This window comes from Micromys minutus, assembly GCF_963924665.1.
Source record: "Micromys minutus genome assembly, chromosome: 2".
Taxonomy (NCBI): Eukaryota; Metazoa; Chordata; class Mammalia; order Rodentia; family Muridae; genus Micromys; species Micromys minutus.
The window spans coordinates 49,907,605-49,921,304 of NC_137971.1; the positions used below are offsets into that span (position 1 = coordinate 49,907,605).

The 13,700-nt window shown below is 44.5% G+C and overlaps 1 protein-coding gene across 1 annotated transcript; it reads right to left on the reverse strand.

Annotated features, from left to right (window-relative positions):
- Nucleotides 1-14: 14 nt before the first annotated feature.
- On the reverse strand, nucleotides 15-13,159 carry NXF1 (nuclear RNA export factor 1). The gene is made up of 21 exons (XM_080913241.1): nucleotides 13,029-13,159; nucleotides 9,100-9,283; nucleotides 8,753-8,906; nucleotides 7,976-8,059; nucleotides 7,791-7,895; nucleotides 7,591-7,671; nucleotides 7,438-7,507; nucleotides 7,237-7,325; nucleotides 7,014-7,121; nucleotides 6,552-6,661; nucleotides 4,730-4,766; nucleotides 4,415-4,483; nucleotides 4,247-4,302; nucleotides 4,023-4,130; nucleotides 3,865-3,923; nucleotides 3,648-3,763; nucleotides 3,474-3,516; nucleotides 2,432-2,504; nucleotides 1,878-2,060; nucleotides 576-636; nucleotides 15-331 (listed from the first exon to the last, which is right to left on the reverse strand). The coding sequence occupies exons 1-21, from the start codon at nucleotides 13,054-13,056 to the stop codon at nucleotides 293-295; spliced, it is 1,857 nt and encodes a 618-aa protein (XP_080769367.1). The 5' UTR covers nucleotides 13,057-13,159; the 3' UTR covers nucleotides 15-292.
- Nucleotides 13,160-13,700: the final 541 nt, after the last annotated feature.

Genomic DNA, 13,700 nt, shown 5'->3' on the forward strand with positions numbered 1-13,700 from the left:
ATCACTCTTTATCTTAAAAAGTAAAGGAAATCCTGGGGTTAAGTACACAGAGCACCTAAGTCCTTCGGGTAGTTTAGTGTCAGCTCTACAAAGTAAGCTTTGGCTTCCTGGCACCATGAGGCTCAATCTTCCGGAAGTCTTCTGTAAGTCTTCCAGAAGGTAGGTGAGGAGGATGAAGCAGCCCTTCCTCCTCAGTCACAGTTACAGGGTGGCCTCGGGCTGGACAGGAGACGGCAGATGACAGCCAGACAATATTATCCAAGGGCTATTTACAAGGGAACTTTTCTTGTGATCATTTCATAAACGCTACTTCTGGAATCCCTCCCTTGGCCTGCAGAAAGATAAAGTAGAGACAGGTGACCTCTCTCCCACTCTCTCTGCTCTGCTCAGCTCCTGTGACCCGCTGGCTGTCCAGGTACTGTCTCTGTAGTCCACACTAGCCTCGAACTCAAGAGCTCTGCCTCCCTCTACCTCCCAAATGCTAGATTAAAAGCAACCATCACCACGAAGCCTTCATCTGACCCTTTTTAAAGGCTCAGAGATTCGGTTTTAGCCACAAAATTCCCATACTTTACCTTGAGAAGAGTGAAGGCCTGAGCAGATCTGGTGTAGTCCCAGTTATTGTCTTGAAGGCACCTGGCGTATGATTAAAATAGAAAGCCACATGAGAACTAAAATGCAGCCAGTCACTCTGATTACTAAATGCCACTCCAGAATCCAACTCATGGAAAAGGCACCAATGTTTTTCCCTAAGTTTAACAAGTGCACCACTTTTTTTTTTTTAATTTATATGAATACACTGCAGCTGTCTTCGGACACACACTAGAAGAGTGTGTTGTGTCCCATTCCAGATGGTTGTGAGCCACCATGTGGTTGCTGGGAATTGAACTCAAGGCTTTTGGAAGAGTGACCAGTGCTCTTAATTGCTGAGCCATCTCTCCAGCCCCAAGTGTACCACTTGTACAAATGAAACATAAAGCAATCAAATGTCTACCAAAAATGACCACTGTAGTTTTACATTGGTAGGGAAGGATTTGCACGATTTAAAAACTAAGTTCCAGCAAGGCAAGACAATTCAGGCCTTAATCCTATCATTCTGAAGCAGGCGGGGACCTCTGTGAATCTGAGGCAGACCTGGGCTACATACACAGTGACTTCCAAGCATCCAAGGCACATACTGAGATCCTATCTCAAAACAAAAGTTGCGGAACCATATATTAAAAGACTTTGAAACTAAATATGTACCTATAGTCCTAGCTCCCTTGGAATGCTTAGTTAAGACCCTGTCCAAAATGAAGGACAAAAAATAAAAAATAAAGGGCTGGAGAGATGGCTCAGCAGTTAAGAGAACTGCTCTTCCACAGGTCCTGAGTTCAATTCCCAGCAACCACATGGTGGATCACAACCATCTGTAATGAGATCTGGTGTCCTCTTCTGATGTGTCTGAAGACAGCTACAGTGTACTTATATATAACAAAAGTAAATAAACCAAACCAAACAACAACAAAAAAATTGTTGGCCAGGTCTAATGCCTCATGCTTTTAATCATGTGGAGCAAGAGGCAGGCAGAGCTCTGTGAGTTCAAGGCCAAACAAGTACGAAGTGGGACCCTGTTTCAGGTTGTTTTAACCACCTGTAAAGGTCTCAGTGATAGAGTGACTGTAGTATATGTGCAATCTAGGTTTAATCTGTAATTCTGTTTGGGGAAGAGGGTAACCGTAGGTAGCTTGGAGGACAGAGACTATTTCTTCATTTATGCTTTAAATTTTTAAAAATAATTTATGCAGAATTTTTAGTAGGTATCTTTTTATTAAAGCACTATAATTCACTGTCAGGCTATCTGTTTTCCCTTGGTCTTATGCATGTTCAACACTCACTTCTGAGACCACTCGAGGTTCATGCCAGACTGAGTAGAAAATGCTTGCAACATTTCCTGCTGTTCTGGGGAAAGCGTGGGTACTGGGCTGGAGGAAGGTGTGGGTGCAGGCATGGCGAAGGCTCTTTGGATTTCTTCTGGGCTGGCATTCCGCACAAATAATTCATCATTTACGATACATAACCTTGGGGACAAAAAACATCTTAAATAAATGGACAAATAACCTCATCTTTCTACATTGTCTTTGTTCTCAGATCTGGTTAATATCCACATGCTCCTTCCATGTTACCTTTTATCATTTATTTATTTATTTATTTATTTATTTATTTATTCATTCATTCATTCATAGACTAGGTGTTTAGGAGAATTATATTCCAAACACACTAGACTTATACATTCACTCCCTAACATACTGATAGTTGTTAGTCACTTCATAAACTTCTATTAATTTTCTACAATTCTAAAAACTACCTGAGGAATATCTCTACCTTCCAACTATCATACTGCTATCCTGGGACTGAAAATATAACTCAAATTGATAAGCTGAGTACTCACCCTGAATTGCTGGCAGGAACAGCAATGAATGTTCTTGTGAAAGCACGCAAAGAATCTCGAGACTTCCCATCCACTGCAATGAGAATGAGCAGCAATGGTGACTTAGAGTCGCTCAAGCTTCATCTTTACAATTATCACTCACATCATGGTATTTAATACAAAGACCCCTAACTTGGCCAGGTAAGGATGGTTATTTGGTCATAAGGGAACAGAGGTAGGATTCCTCATAAGAGGAACAAAGGAACAGATTAGGAAGAATAGTAACAGAACTTGCTGTGTGCTCTAGGAAGTAAAATAGCTTAGAAAGTGTTAGCCTAGCCTGGCAAAGTGTCTGAAGTCTTTTCACTTCCTCAAGTACCACTGTGCAAGAGTATTATGAAATCATCCAACAAAACAGAAAACGAGGGGGCTGGAGAGATGGCTCAGGGGTTAAGAGCACTGACTGCTCTTCCAGGAGTTGTGAGTTCAATTCCCAGCAACCACATGGTGGCTTACAACCATCTGTTATGGGATCTGATGCCATCTTCTGGTGTATCTGAAGGCAGCTACAGTGCGCTTAAATATAATAAATAAATAAATCTTTAAAAAAAAAAAAAAAAAAAAAAACAGAAAACGAGAATGCAAGATTCAACTTTCCCAGACCCACAGAATTAACACAGGGATGAAAATGGAGACCTGCCTGACTCTTACAATTTATACTGTTCTGGTCTGCAGGTTTTTGTCATACTGCAGGTAAGACATGTGGAAGAGTTTTAAGGCCAAACCAAGATGGACTGGGCAAAATAGGAAGGAGTTGGAGAAGAAAAGGGATGAGAAGATAGCTGGGAAACTAAAGATACTGAGAGAGGCTGGACAGATGGCTCAGCAGTTAAGAGCACTGACTGCTATTCTAGCAACCACATGGTGGCTCACAACCATCTGTAATAGGATCTGATGCTTTCTTCTGGTGTGTCTAAAGACAGCTACAGTGTACTCATATACATAAATGAATCTTTAAAATTAAAAAAGATACCGAGAAAGGTTCAGAACTAAAAATTCTTACCTTCCTTGAAGACTCCATTGACAGAAAAACACAACAATGTGCTCTGAAAGAGAAAAAAAGCACCAGAAGCAATGAAGGTTTCCAACCAGAGTCTGAGCCTCCTTTGCCCAGTGAATGCTGAACTCATTAGCAACCCCACTTCTGGGCTTCTGTTAGGAGAAAATATGTACTTACTGTTTGGGCACTTATATCCACCACAAAGGAGTTAATGTCATGTTGAGTTTTGGGTAACTCATTGAGGAAGGCAACGACATTAAGACGTGTATGCTTTAACAGCCGGAACCGCAGGGCTGCAAGCAGCAGAAGGAAGAGAAACCAAGGTCAGGGCATATCTACACTGGCTAGCTCTGCTGATTGTTTCTCATTTTGATTGCTCACACAATATACTTACTGGGCTCTTTAACCTTCTTCACATTTCTGCTGTCTTTGCAGTATTCAGCTAAGCTGTTTCTAGACAGTAAGAGGGAACAATGGTGGTGGTCAGAATAGTGACTTGTATCTCCCAAAGACTCCTTTGGTTCTGGATAGGTTCTGACATGTGACACTTACCGGACAGGGTTCTGAGAGTTGGAAGGAATGCTTAGTGAGCAACAGGCGCCATCATGGTAGGCATCCAGGAGACCCTGGCGGTCTCCTGAGTCATAAATTGTATAGTACCTGTAAGAAAAGTTAAAGAAGAATCTCAATTCTGTGTCTGGAAGCAAAATGACACAGCAGTAAGAATGTAAAGGCCAGTCATTATCCCCAGCACTAAGGGCTCCTGGGATACTCACTGCTGCAAGAAGTGCAGGACCAGACTCTTTAGGTTTTCTGTTCCAAAATAGCTTCCCTGAAATCAAGCAAGACATTAGGATCACAGGACCAGTATGCTTTTCATTCACAGTTCTAATTCTAACCCCATTTCTGACCTTCACAGCTCTAATTCTAACCCTAATTCTGACCTTGCAGGGTGGTAACATAGTAGGAGCTTCGACATCAAAGGATATTGGAGGGGGTAGCTCATGGCCATCCTGCGAAAAGAAGTGAATGTAACATGAGAAACAGAAGAAAGACTAGATTTGTGAGCATACAGAAAAGCTAAAAGGCACAGAGAGTGTACAGAGATCCTATATAAACTTTGTCCATTGGCATTTCCAGAATGATGATCACCATTGTTAGCAGATTCTCAAAGAAATCTACACACCCACATTGGTGATTACAAAACACAGTCAAGACCTTGGTTGTCCTTGTTATTGAGAACAAACTGTCAGACTTACCAGGCGTAATAACTTGGGAAATCGTTCGCGAATGGCGCTGTCAAGAACAGGACAGAAGTGAGTGACGCTTCAGAGCCATCATGCCTCCTGGGCTGCTCTAGGAGCAAATACACCAAAAACCCGAGGAACAGCCCATCCCATCCTGCTCATCACCCAGTCCTCCCCCAGCTTAAACTTGGGGACAAGAACCCCCATTCCCCTCCTCACCAGGGCACCCCCTTCTGAATTGCCTTGAAGGCTGGTTCTGTTGTCTCTCTGCCTGATCCCAAGTGCCACAAGAGGACACTCTCAGCCCAGGCTTTAAGCCTAGGGCTGCCTTCCCCACCTTGCCCCCCTTACCTTCCACCTACTCACCTGTGCAGCCCCGGGAGGAGGGAATGGGGTGGGAGCCCAGGGGCTCCGCTGCCTCACCAGGTATCCACCAGTTCTGCCAGGTCTGGCCTTCGCCAAGACCAGAACACACCACAAGTATGGCACAGGATGTTGGGGCAAGGAAATGAACAAGACAGGGCTCAAGAAAGAAAGAAAGAAAGAAAGAAAGAAAAGAGACCAAGGGAAAAGAGAAGAGAAATGGAGAAAAGTAGAGCAGGGACAAAAGAGAGATGGAGAGACAAAGAGGAAGCAGAGCAACAGGGACAGATCTGAAGGCAGTCATTCAGAAAAGAAAGGCAGAAAGAAAGACCTCCTGATAACAGCCTTTTCCTTCAGCTGCCCCTTTCCTGTGGTCCCAAGGTAGATATGGAGAATAAATTCTATATATAATGGTTTGAGTTGCTGTGGGCCAGGTCTCTGTCTGCTCCCTGGGTCCCGGTCTGAGCTGGGCGTGGGAGGTAAAGCAGCCATGGGGTCAGGAGACCTCCCTCAGAAGACACGAGGGTTCAGGCCTCTGCCGAGTTGGGGGGGTGAGGGTCTGTGCCCCACCTCAGTTGGCCCCCAAGTTCTCTCCTGATGGCCCCTCTGCGACTGTGCCTGTCTTAGGTTGTTCCTTCCCTGAGGAATCTTACCCGTCTCTGGCTAACCAGCCATCCTCCGGGGCCAAGCAGGGTGATGTGAGGTGTGAGAGTGAGGGAGGGGCCATGCCCCTCACAGGGTCATTTCTCTGTCTCCTTGGTAGCAGATGCCCCTGTGGCCTCCACGCCCAGCACTTGCCTTGGGATCCCCTCGCCTGCTGGCGGGGTCCCAGCTTTGGTCACATCTTAGGGAACCCAGGTTTCTTCTCCAGGAAGGGCCCAGTTCACAGCACTGGACAAGAGAGACCACTGGCATGGTACCAGCCTCCAAGAGGCATCAACCTCGTCATAGGCAGGAAGGACCAGGCCACAGCCTTGGCTAAGTGGATCATGAAAGGAGAGTCCCTCTTAATACAATGCCAAGAGGGACCATCGAAGGACAAAGGAAGGAAAGTCCATCTCAGTAGGTAGTCCCAGTAGAGAGGGCTTTCTCAGCCTGAGCACACCAGGCTTTTGGCTGAAGACACACACATAGGTAGAACATATAAGACACCTCCACATCAGAACAAAAAAGGAGAGCTGTCCTTCCTGGGATAACAGGTAGGGAGATTCTAGAAAAGGCTGTATTCAAGAAGAAAGGAGAAAGGCCAGAATACCAGAGAACAGTAGTTAGGTGAGAAGACAGGAGAGGAGATCTGGGACAAAGCTAGGAGACACAGGCAGAAAGGAGTACGTGATCCTCCTCCCAAAGGACAGGTGGTTCCAGCTCAGGGCTGCATGTTCTCCTGTAGACGGGCACTGGTCAGGGTGCATTAGCTCAGCCTCCCAGGGGGTGAATGTCCCCAGGAGGGGAGACAGAGGCTACAACTGACCTGATATAGGTGGACTGGTCTCGGAAGGTGTCACACATGGGGTTTCTGTCAAGCCACAGCTCTTCCAGCTTCAGCCCTTTTATCTTGTCTAATTCCCACTCAGACTTCAACTGTGAAGAACGAGGAAAGAGTAAAGGGAGGAAACAGACCTTACTGAGGATAGCATAAGGATAGCAGCTAGACCCCACACTTCCAAATACTGCCTAAGTTTTCTTTCTTGCTTCCCACCATGGCTACCCAAACTCTTTTCGCCCTCTGCCACCAGAGATACAGCCAGGGGTCAATGTGATGGCTCAGTGGAAAGAAGCTCTTGCCTTGTAACCACAACCCAAGTTCTAGTCCAAGAACTTGAACTTCCACTGTGGAAGGAAGAAAAGAACCAACTCCCAATGTGGTCTAACCTCCACCCATTCATAACCAGTAACTATTAAAAACAAAAGCACCACTAGATATCAGTCTTACTTTGTTTCCAGAGAGATTTAGGGTCTTTAGGTTTGGTGCCTTCTGCACAATGCTGGACATATCATCCAGCCTGTACAGCCTGTTGTTGCTCAAGTTCAAAGACAATAGCTGTGAAGAGAACAAAGAAGTTCAGATGTAGTACCATGAGGTAAATATGTTCTTCATCCTATCCTACCCATCTCACTCTGCTTTCTAATGCAAAAAAAAGAGAAACTTTTCTCACCTCAGGAATGTTTTCTTCAATGATCCTCAGGGCGGCTGCCATACAGCTTCTGCGGTTTAGAACAACATCGATGTTCTGGGCCACCAAATCTTTAGCAAACAGAAAGAAAAGGAAATCTGAGAGGGTTTTGCCCACACCAGTGTTATAAAGGCCAATTGTTCTCCCTCTACATTTAGTAAGGATCATTCCTGTCAGCCATACCTGGGTCTGAGCGGAGGCCCTTGAGGTCAAGTGCTTGTTGGGAGCCATCATATCGTTTGCTCATGATCAACTAGAGGAAGGAAAACAAAGGGTTTAGTGGTCACTGATGGAGATTTAAAGTCTGCTGGACCATGTCACTTAAGCCAGCCTTACCTTGAGCTGTTCTACTTGTTCAGGCTTCAGTTCATTCTGTACAGTGTGGGGTGGAGCAGAAGAGTTGATGATGATAGATATCTAAAGACAAGGCACAAAGGCAAGAGTACACTTGAGGGAGGCCTAATCACCAGCACTAAGACCTAGTCCCTTTTAGTGCATCAGCACAACTGTACCATGCAGGCCCTTTGTTCACATACCCTTCTGTTTTCTCGATCCTGAATCTTATGGTTGACAGCCTTTAATGCAGAAGCGGTACTGGCATCTTCCACAAAAAACTGGGCCCGCGTACTTTCATAGTGAAACTGGAAGAAGGAAAACAAAGCGTTAGATTGAGTCCACAGGCCGTTCCATACATAGTCTTTCAAGTTTAAATTTGTCTTACCTCAATGGGGTTGAAGGGCACACTGCACTTGCTCTGAATCATATTCAGAAGCCACATTTTGTCGTATTTTCTGCCATAAGGAATCTGGAAGCGAGTAAGAAGGGTACACATGAAACCAAGCCAGCATATTTCAGTTCTCCTTTTGTATTTTCTGCCAAGATTGAAAATATGTCTAGCGCTTTGTCAGAAAGCATGCTAACATGGCATGCATGAGGCTGATAGAAGGCACTTAGCATGCTTGACTTCTCAAGAGATAGGAAGCATGCTTACATGCACAAGGCTGATTAGAGCCCTTCTATCCTAAAATAGCTGTTTTTTTTCTCCTAAAGAAGGGAACAGATGTATGGATTCCACTTGAGATATAAAGATTCCTCAAACTCCTTTCCATATACTTATTACTTCCAGCAAGATAGCTCAGACAACATGGCCACATAATAAATGCATTCTTTCTAAAAATCCTAAGGTATTATGTGTGCCTTACTTGGCCCCCAGACACTCCTCTGCCTCCTATAGTCACTTTTAGCTTAAAATGTTATTCTACATCTTGACCACACTCAGATTCTCCCCTTCCACATGTCACCTTGCCTATCCTCCTGAACTCTCTTCCTTATCTCTGTTCTTAGATGTTCTATTTGAGGAAAAAATAGACTAGTTATGATACTTCACTGTTGAGTAAACATTAGAGAAAATGGATTTAAGGGGTTAGAGGCAGGTGTCAAAACACTTTCACTGAATCCAGTCCTGTTTCCTGAATCACCCACTCTTCCAAGTACTCACTGTAATCTTGAACCAGTTCTTAGTGGTCCCATCTTGACTGGTACCAGCTCCTCCTCTCTCTGGAGGAGCTCTGTCTCTCCGTACAGTAATATGAATTCGATCTCGATCATGCCAAGTATCTCCCCGACGGTTAGGTCGGTTGGTATAGGGATTGCTGTTGGGAAGCAGAATTACATTTCTATAAACACTAGAAAAATGAAACTATCCTGATAGTGAAACTATAGCTACTAAATTGGTTCTGTCAAATATCACTTTACAAGGTGAGATGAGACATGACAAAGACAATAAATTACAGGGCTACATAATTCAGTGGGTCACTATTCAAAGCAGACCAATTAGTCACTTACTATCTTACTCGGGGGCCATCCTGGGGATCATTCATTGCCACATCTCCATCATCTTCCTCAAATCGGGAAGACCGTATACCAGAACCTCCTCTTCCAGACCTACAATTCCCCTCACTACCCTTCCATCGGAAAGGCCCACGGCCTTTCTTTCTTCTTGGAGGGAAACTAACACGGTCATCATGCTCTGGAGTTAGAAACAGACACAGAAATTAGTAAGTGCATAGTAAGGTCTTAGTTACTTTGGTGTGACCACCAGCACTCTGTACTCTTGGAAAAAACAGATATAACTAAAGGATTCCTCCACAGAGATGCCCATGCCCTAGCCAGAGCAAAGAATTTTTTCTAGGACATCAACATTATGAACAAGTTACTGGAAAACTATAGGGATGTTAGAAAATAAAAGGGTCAAGAATGTACCTAAGGGCACTGGAGAAATAACTTACCACACACCACCATCACAGGGTTTCTCTGTGTAGCTCTGGTTATCCAAGAACTAACTATAGACCAAGTTGGCCTCTAATTCAGAGATCTACATGCCTCTGCCTCCCCAGGTGCTAGAATTAAAGGAATAAGCCACCACCCCCTGCAAAATTACTTTTTTCTTTTTATTTATTCTTTTCTTATACAATACATCCTGACTGGAGCCAAACACTTATATACATAAAAGAAAAACCATAGTTCAGTAGTAGAATGCTTGCCTAGCACCATCAATGACCTGGCTATTATCCCCAGCATCTCCTCAAAATAATCAGACAAGTAACAAAAAGAGCATTTTTCATTTTAGTGTAGTAGTCCATGGTTTTAATACCAGCAGCTGGTGGATAGCAGGAGAATCAGGATTTCAAGGTCATTTACAGCTACACCCTGAACTTAAGATCAACCCAGGCTAAATGAGATCTTGTCTTAAAACAAAAGTTTAAAAGGCAGAAGGAAAGAGTCTCCCCACAAGTTCATATGAGCAACCTTAACTAAACTTATTAGGTTAGAGGCTGGAGAGATCCCTCAATGATTAGTTGTTGCTCTTTTAGAGGACCCAGAATTGGCTTCCAGCATCCACACAGTAGCTAACAGCTGTGCACTGTAGTGTAGATGCTGGGAATCAAAGCTGGTATTCTGCAAAGTGCTCTTAAGCAATGGGTCTCCATTAATATATATTTGACCCTTTTATTTTTCAACATTCCTGGGTTTTCCAATAATTTGTTCCTGACGTTGATGTCTGCTGTCTGTATGGAAGTAGCCTTTGTAGTTAATCCCAGGGAATCCAATGCCTTCTTCCAGCCTCTGCAGACACCAGACATACACACGATACACACACACACACACACACACACACACACACATATGTATATGTAAAATACTCAGACTCAGGAAAAAAAACAAAACCAAAAAAACTTAAAAAGAGTAAGGCTGGAGAGATGACTCAATGGTTTATAGCACTGGCTGCTCTTACAGAGGTCCTGAGTTCAATTCACAGCACCCATAGTGGTTCATGACTATAAAGGAATCTGATGCTCCCTTCTAGCATGCAGGTATACATGCAGCAGAGCACTTATACATTAAATAAATTAATTAAATAAACAAATAAGTAATTTTTAAAAAAAGTAATGAAAGGTGAATAAATCACAATACATTGTATATATGTATAAAATTGCCAAAAATATAGAATTTTTTAAAAAAAGAAAAAAGAAAAACACCCAGAAACTAGTTCCTATAGAGAAAAATGAAATGTGGAAGTGTGAACAACTCCAAAATCTAACCAGACTCCTGAAAACCACCTAAAATCTGCCACTTGCAATTTCTTTTGTTTGTATGTACAATTGATGGTCACAGAGCCAGATGTTATGGCCAACACCTGCAATCCTATCAAGTGGGAAGTGGAGATTTAATTACACAAGAGTTCAACGCCATCCTGGGCTACATGAGATTCTTTCTTGAAAAGTAAGAAATTCTTACAAATATGATGTATATAAAGTCTCCTAAAAACAACTACCATTTCCTTTACTCTCAATTTGGGAAATAAATGCTAGTTTCTTTCAGCAAAACAGACTACACCTCAAGGGACTTCTAGATTCAGGGTCTGGTGCAGGTTTCATATTAGGGTCCCAAAATGTTCTCCAATGTAACCAGTGTTTGAAGCAGGAGGACTCCAAGTTCCAGATCAGCTAAGACTATGCCTTAAAAAAGGGAAAGATGCCAAACACTGTGGCCTACAACTTTAATTCCAGATAGTGGCAGACAGAATTTTTAACTTTTGAAGGCCAGCCTGGTCTACTCAGTGAGTTCTAGAACAGTCAGAACTACACATTGAGACACTGTTTCAATAAAATAATAAGTACACAAATAAAAATAAATAAAACCAAGTATAGTAGTACACTGTTTAAGAAAAAGAGGATCAGAACCACACAGAGGTCAAGGCCAGACTGGGATTGAGACCCTGCCTCTCTCTCTTAGTGTATGACCTGCATATATGTAGACAAAACAAAAGGAGGGCTGAGGATACAGCCCAGGTAATAAAGTGCTGGTCTATCCTTCACACACACAAAGATCACCCAGACAGGGGCTGAAGAAGAATTTGAAACTTCAAGCCAGTCTGGGCAACTAGGTGAGCCATCTCAAAAAAATGACAAGGGATGGGACTATAGCTCTCTGTGAGAGAATAGAAGGCCTGGGGTTTACTGGAGGATGATCTTGAACCTCTGATCCTCTTACCTTAAACAATATACTACTACACTTGGGTTCTATTTATTCACCTTTTGCCAGGCTTTGAGTTCAACCAAGAACCAAAATAAAATAAAATAAAAAAGTAAAGGTTTGTGAGGCAGGCATGCCCGCTTAGAAAACCGAACTTGGAAAGCTGACACAGGAAAACTGTGATGCTAAGGCTGACCCTATAAGGGAGAATTAGCCTTCCTTAAGGATGAACTCCCTAAATGGTTATCTAATCCCAAATGGTAAACTTTACAAATACATACACCTAACACTAAATGGACTCAGCAGGTTGCATGAATTTGGCAAGAGGGGTGACATGGAAGTGGCTGGAGGAAAGAGATGAATTAATTATACCTGAATTAAAATAAAGATTCGCTGGGTAAAGATTTTTTTCAGGCATGGATTCATCAGTACCACACAAAAACAAAAAAGGTTCACAACTTTTAAAGAAATCTACCTAATATCTAGCATCCTCTAAACAATGATCCTCAGCAAGTAACCCTAGTAAAAAGAAATACATTAAGAGACAGTGCCACTACAGTTCACTGAAAAATATTCACTCCAGTCACTGTGTTTGAGGCACCCGATAGAAAATGATCTCATTCACACACACGCACGAACACACACACTTGGGAGACAGGTACCCACATGAAAGAGGTGGAAAACAAGGCCTGAAAGTTTAACTGGCTCGGGGTTAGCACAGCCAACTCCAGATTCAAACCTCAGCTGTCATACTATCCTAACCACCACAATGAGTTAACAAGTCAGGGTAGGTGTTTGGACTAGAAAACGGGTAAACAATAAGAAGCAAGCTGTACAGACAGGCTGATCGTATTTAAAAAAAACAAAAAAAACCAACCAACCAAAAAAAAAAAAAAAAAAAAAAAAAACCATAGGGAACCAGGGTAGCCCACGACCAAGTGACTACTGACTCACAATTTAAAGGAAGAGTCCAGCCGCCAAACTGAACTGACAGGCATCAACCACCGTCAAAGTTGAAAGGAATCTTGTCACCCCACCCTTGAGCCACAGGTCCTCCAACGCCAGAATCCGGGCGACTCTAGAGTCCCCGGGTCCCGCGGCGCCCCGCGCCCCCTGCCCGCGAGGCCACAGCTACCTACGGACGTAGGGCTCCTCGCGGCCTCCCGCCCCCGGGCTGAGGCCTAGGCCGCCCACCCCGACCCACCGCGTAGTCTCCCGGCCCGAGGCCCCGCACTGACCGTTGTATGACTTCCCTTCGTCCGCCATGGCACAGGCAGGTACAGGGGCGGGCTCAGGCGCAGAACCTGACGCCACCAAACGCCTGGACGCCTTGGCGCTCAGGACAGAAGCTCTCCTACGACCGGCGCCACCGCATTTATCCGGCGAAGCACGTCGCGCGCCGCCGACGTCCCCAGGATGTGGGCGGTGCCGCGGGGCGGGAACGCGCTCTCTGAGCCTGCGCAGAAGCAGGGCGGCCGCTGAGAGGCGTGGCCAGGCCCTCCGAGGCCCGCCCACGGCCGGAGCTCGGGGCGCGATGGCTTGTAGGCTGGCCCCGCCTTCCTACTTCTCCGCTGGTTCGGTAGCACCGAGCGTCGCGCCGGAGCTGAGTGGTCTGCTTTAACACTGAACTCAGACGCAGGGACGAGGGCTACACAGAATGGAGAGCTGGTCTCTGAATGGGAGTAACGGCTCACAGTCCCCGCCGGTGGGATCCCGGCAGCGTGTAAGTCGCAGCTCAGTTCCTTACCAGCCGCCGACCTATATGCCCTCCCACTTTTCTCGATTCTGCAATGGATTATGACGAAATAGAAAATTGGAACGTAAGCCTCACTGGAGCTGGAACTTAATGCGCAACTTTTCTTCCTCCAGCGCGCCTGACACAGTAACTTGCCCAGTGTGATCCCCCAAGT

Bases quoted from the DNA above. Each gene is read 5' to 3' on its own strand.
- NXF1 (XM_080913241.1), bottom strand. From the start codon at position 13,056: ATGGCGGACGAAGGGAAGTCATACAACG. The intron at 8,060-8,752 runs GTGAGTACTTGG...ACTCGCTTCCAG, and splicing joins AGAACTGGTTCAAGATTACA to ATTCCTTATGGCAGAAAATA. The intron at 3,517-3,647 runs GTAAGTACATAT...TTTCTCTTTCAG, and splicing joins TGGATATAAGTGCCCAAACA to AGCACATTGTTGTGTTTTTC.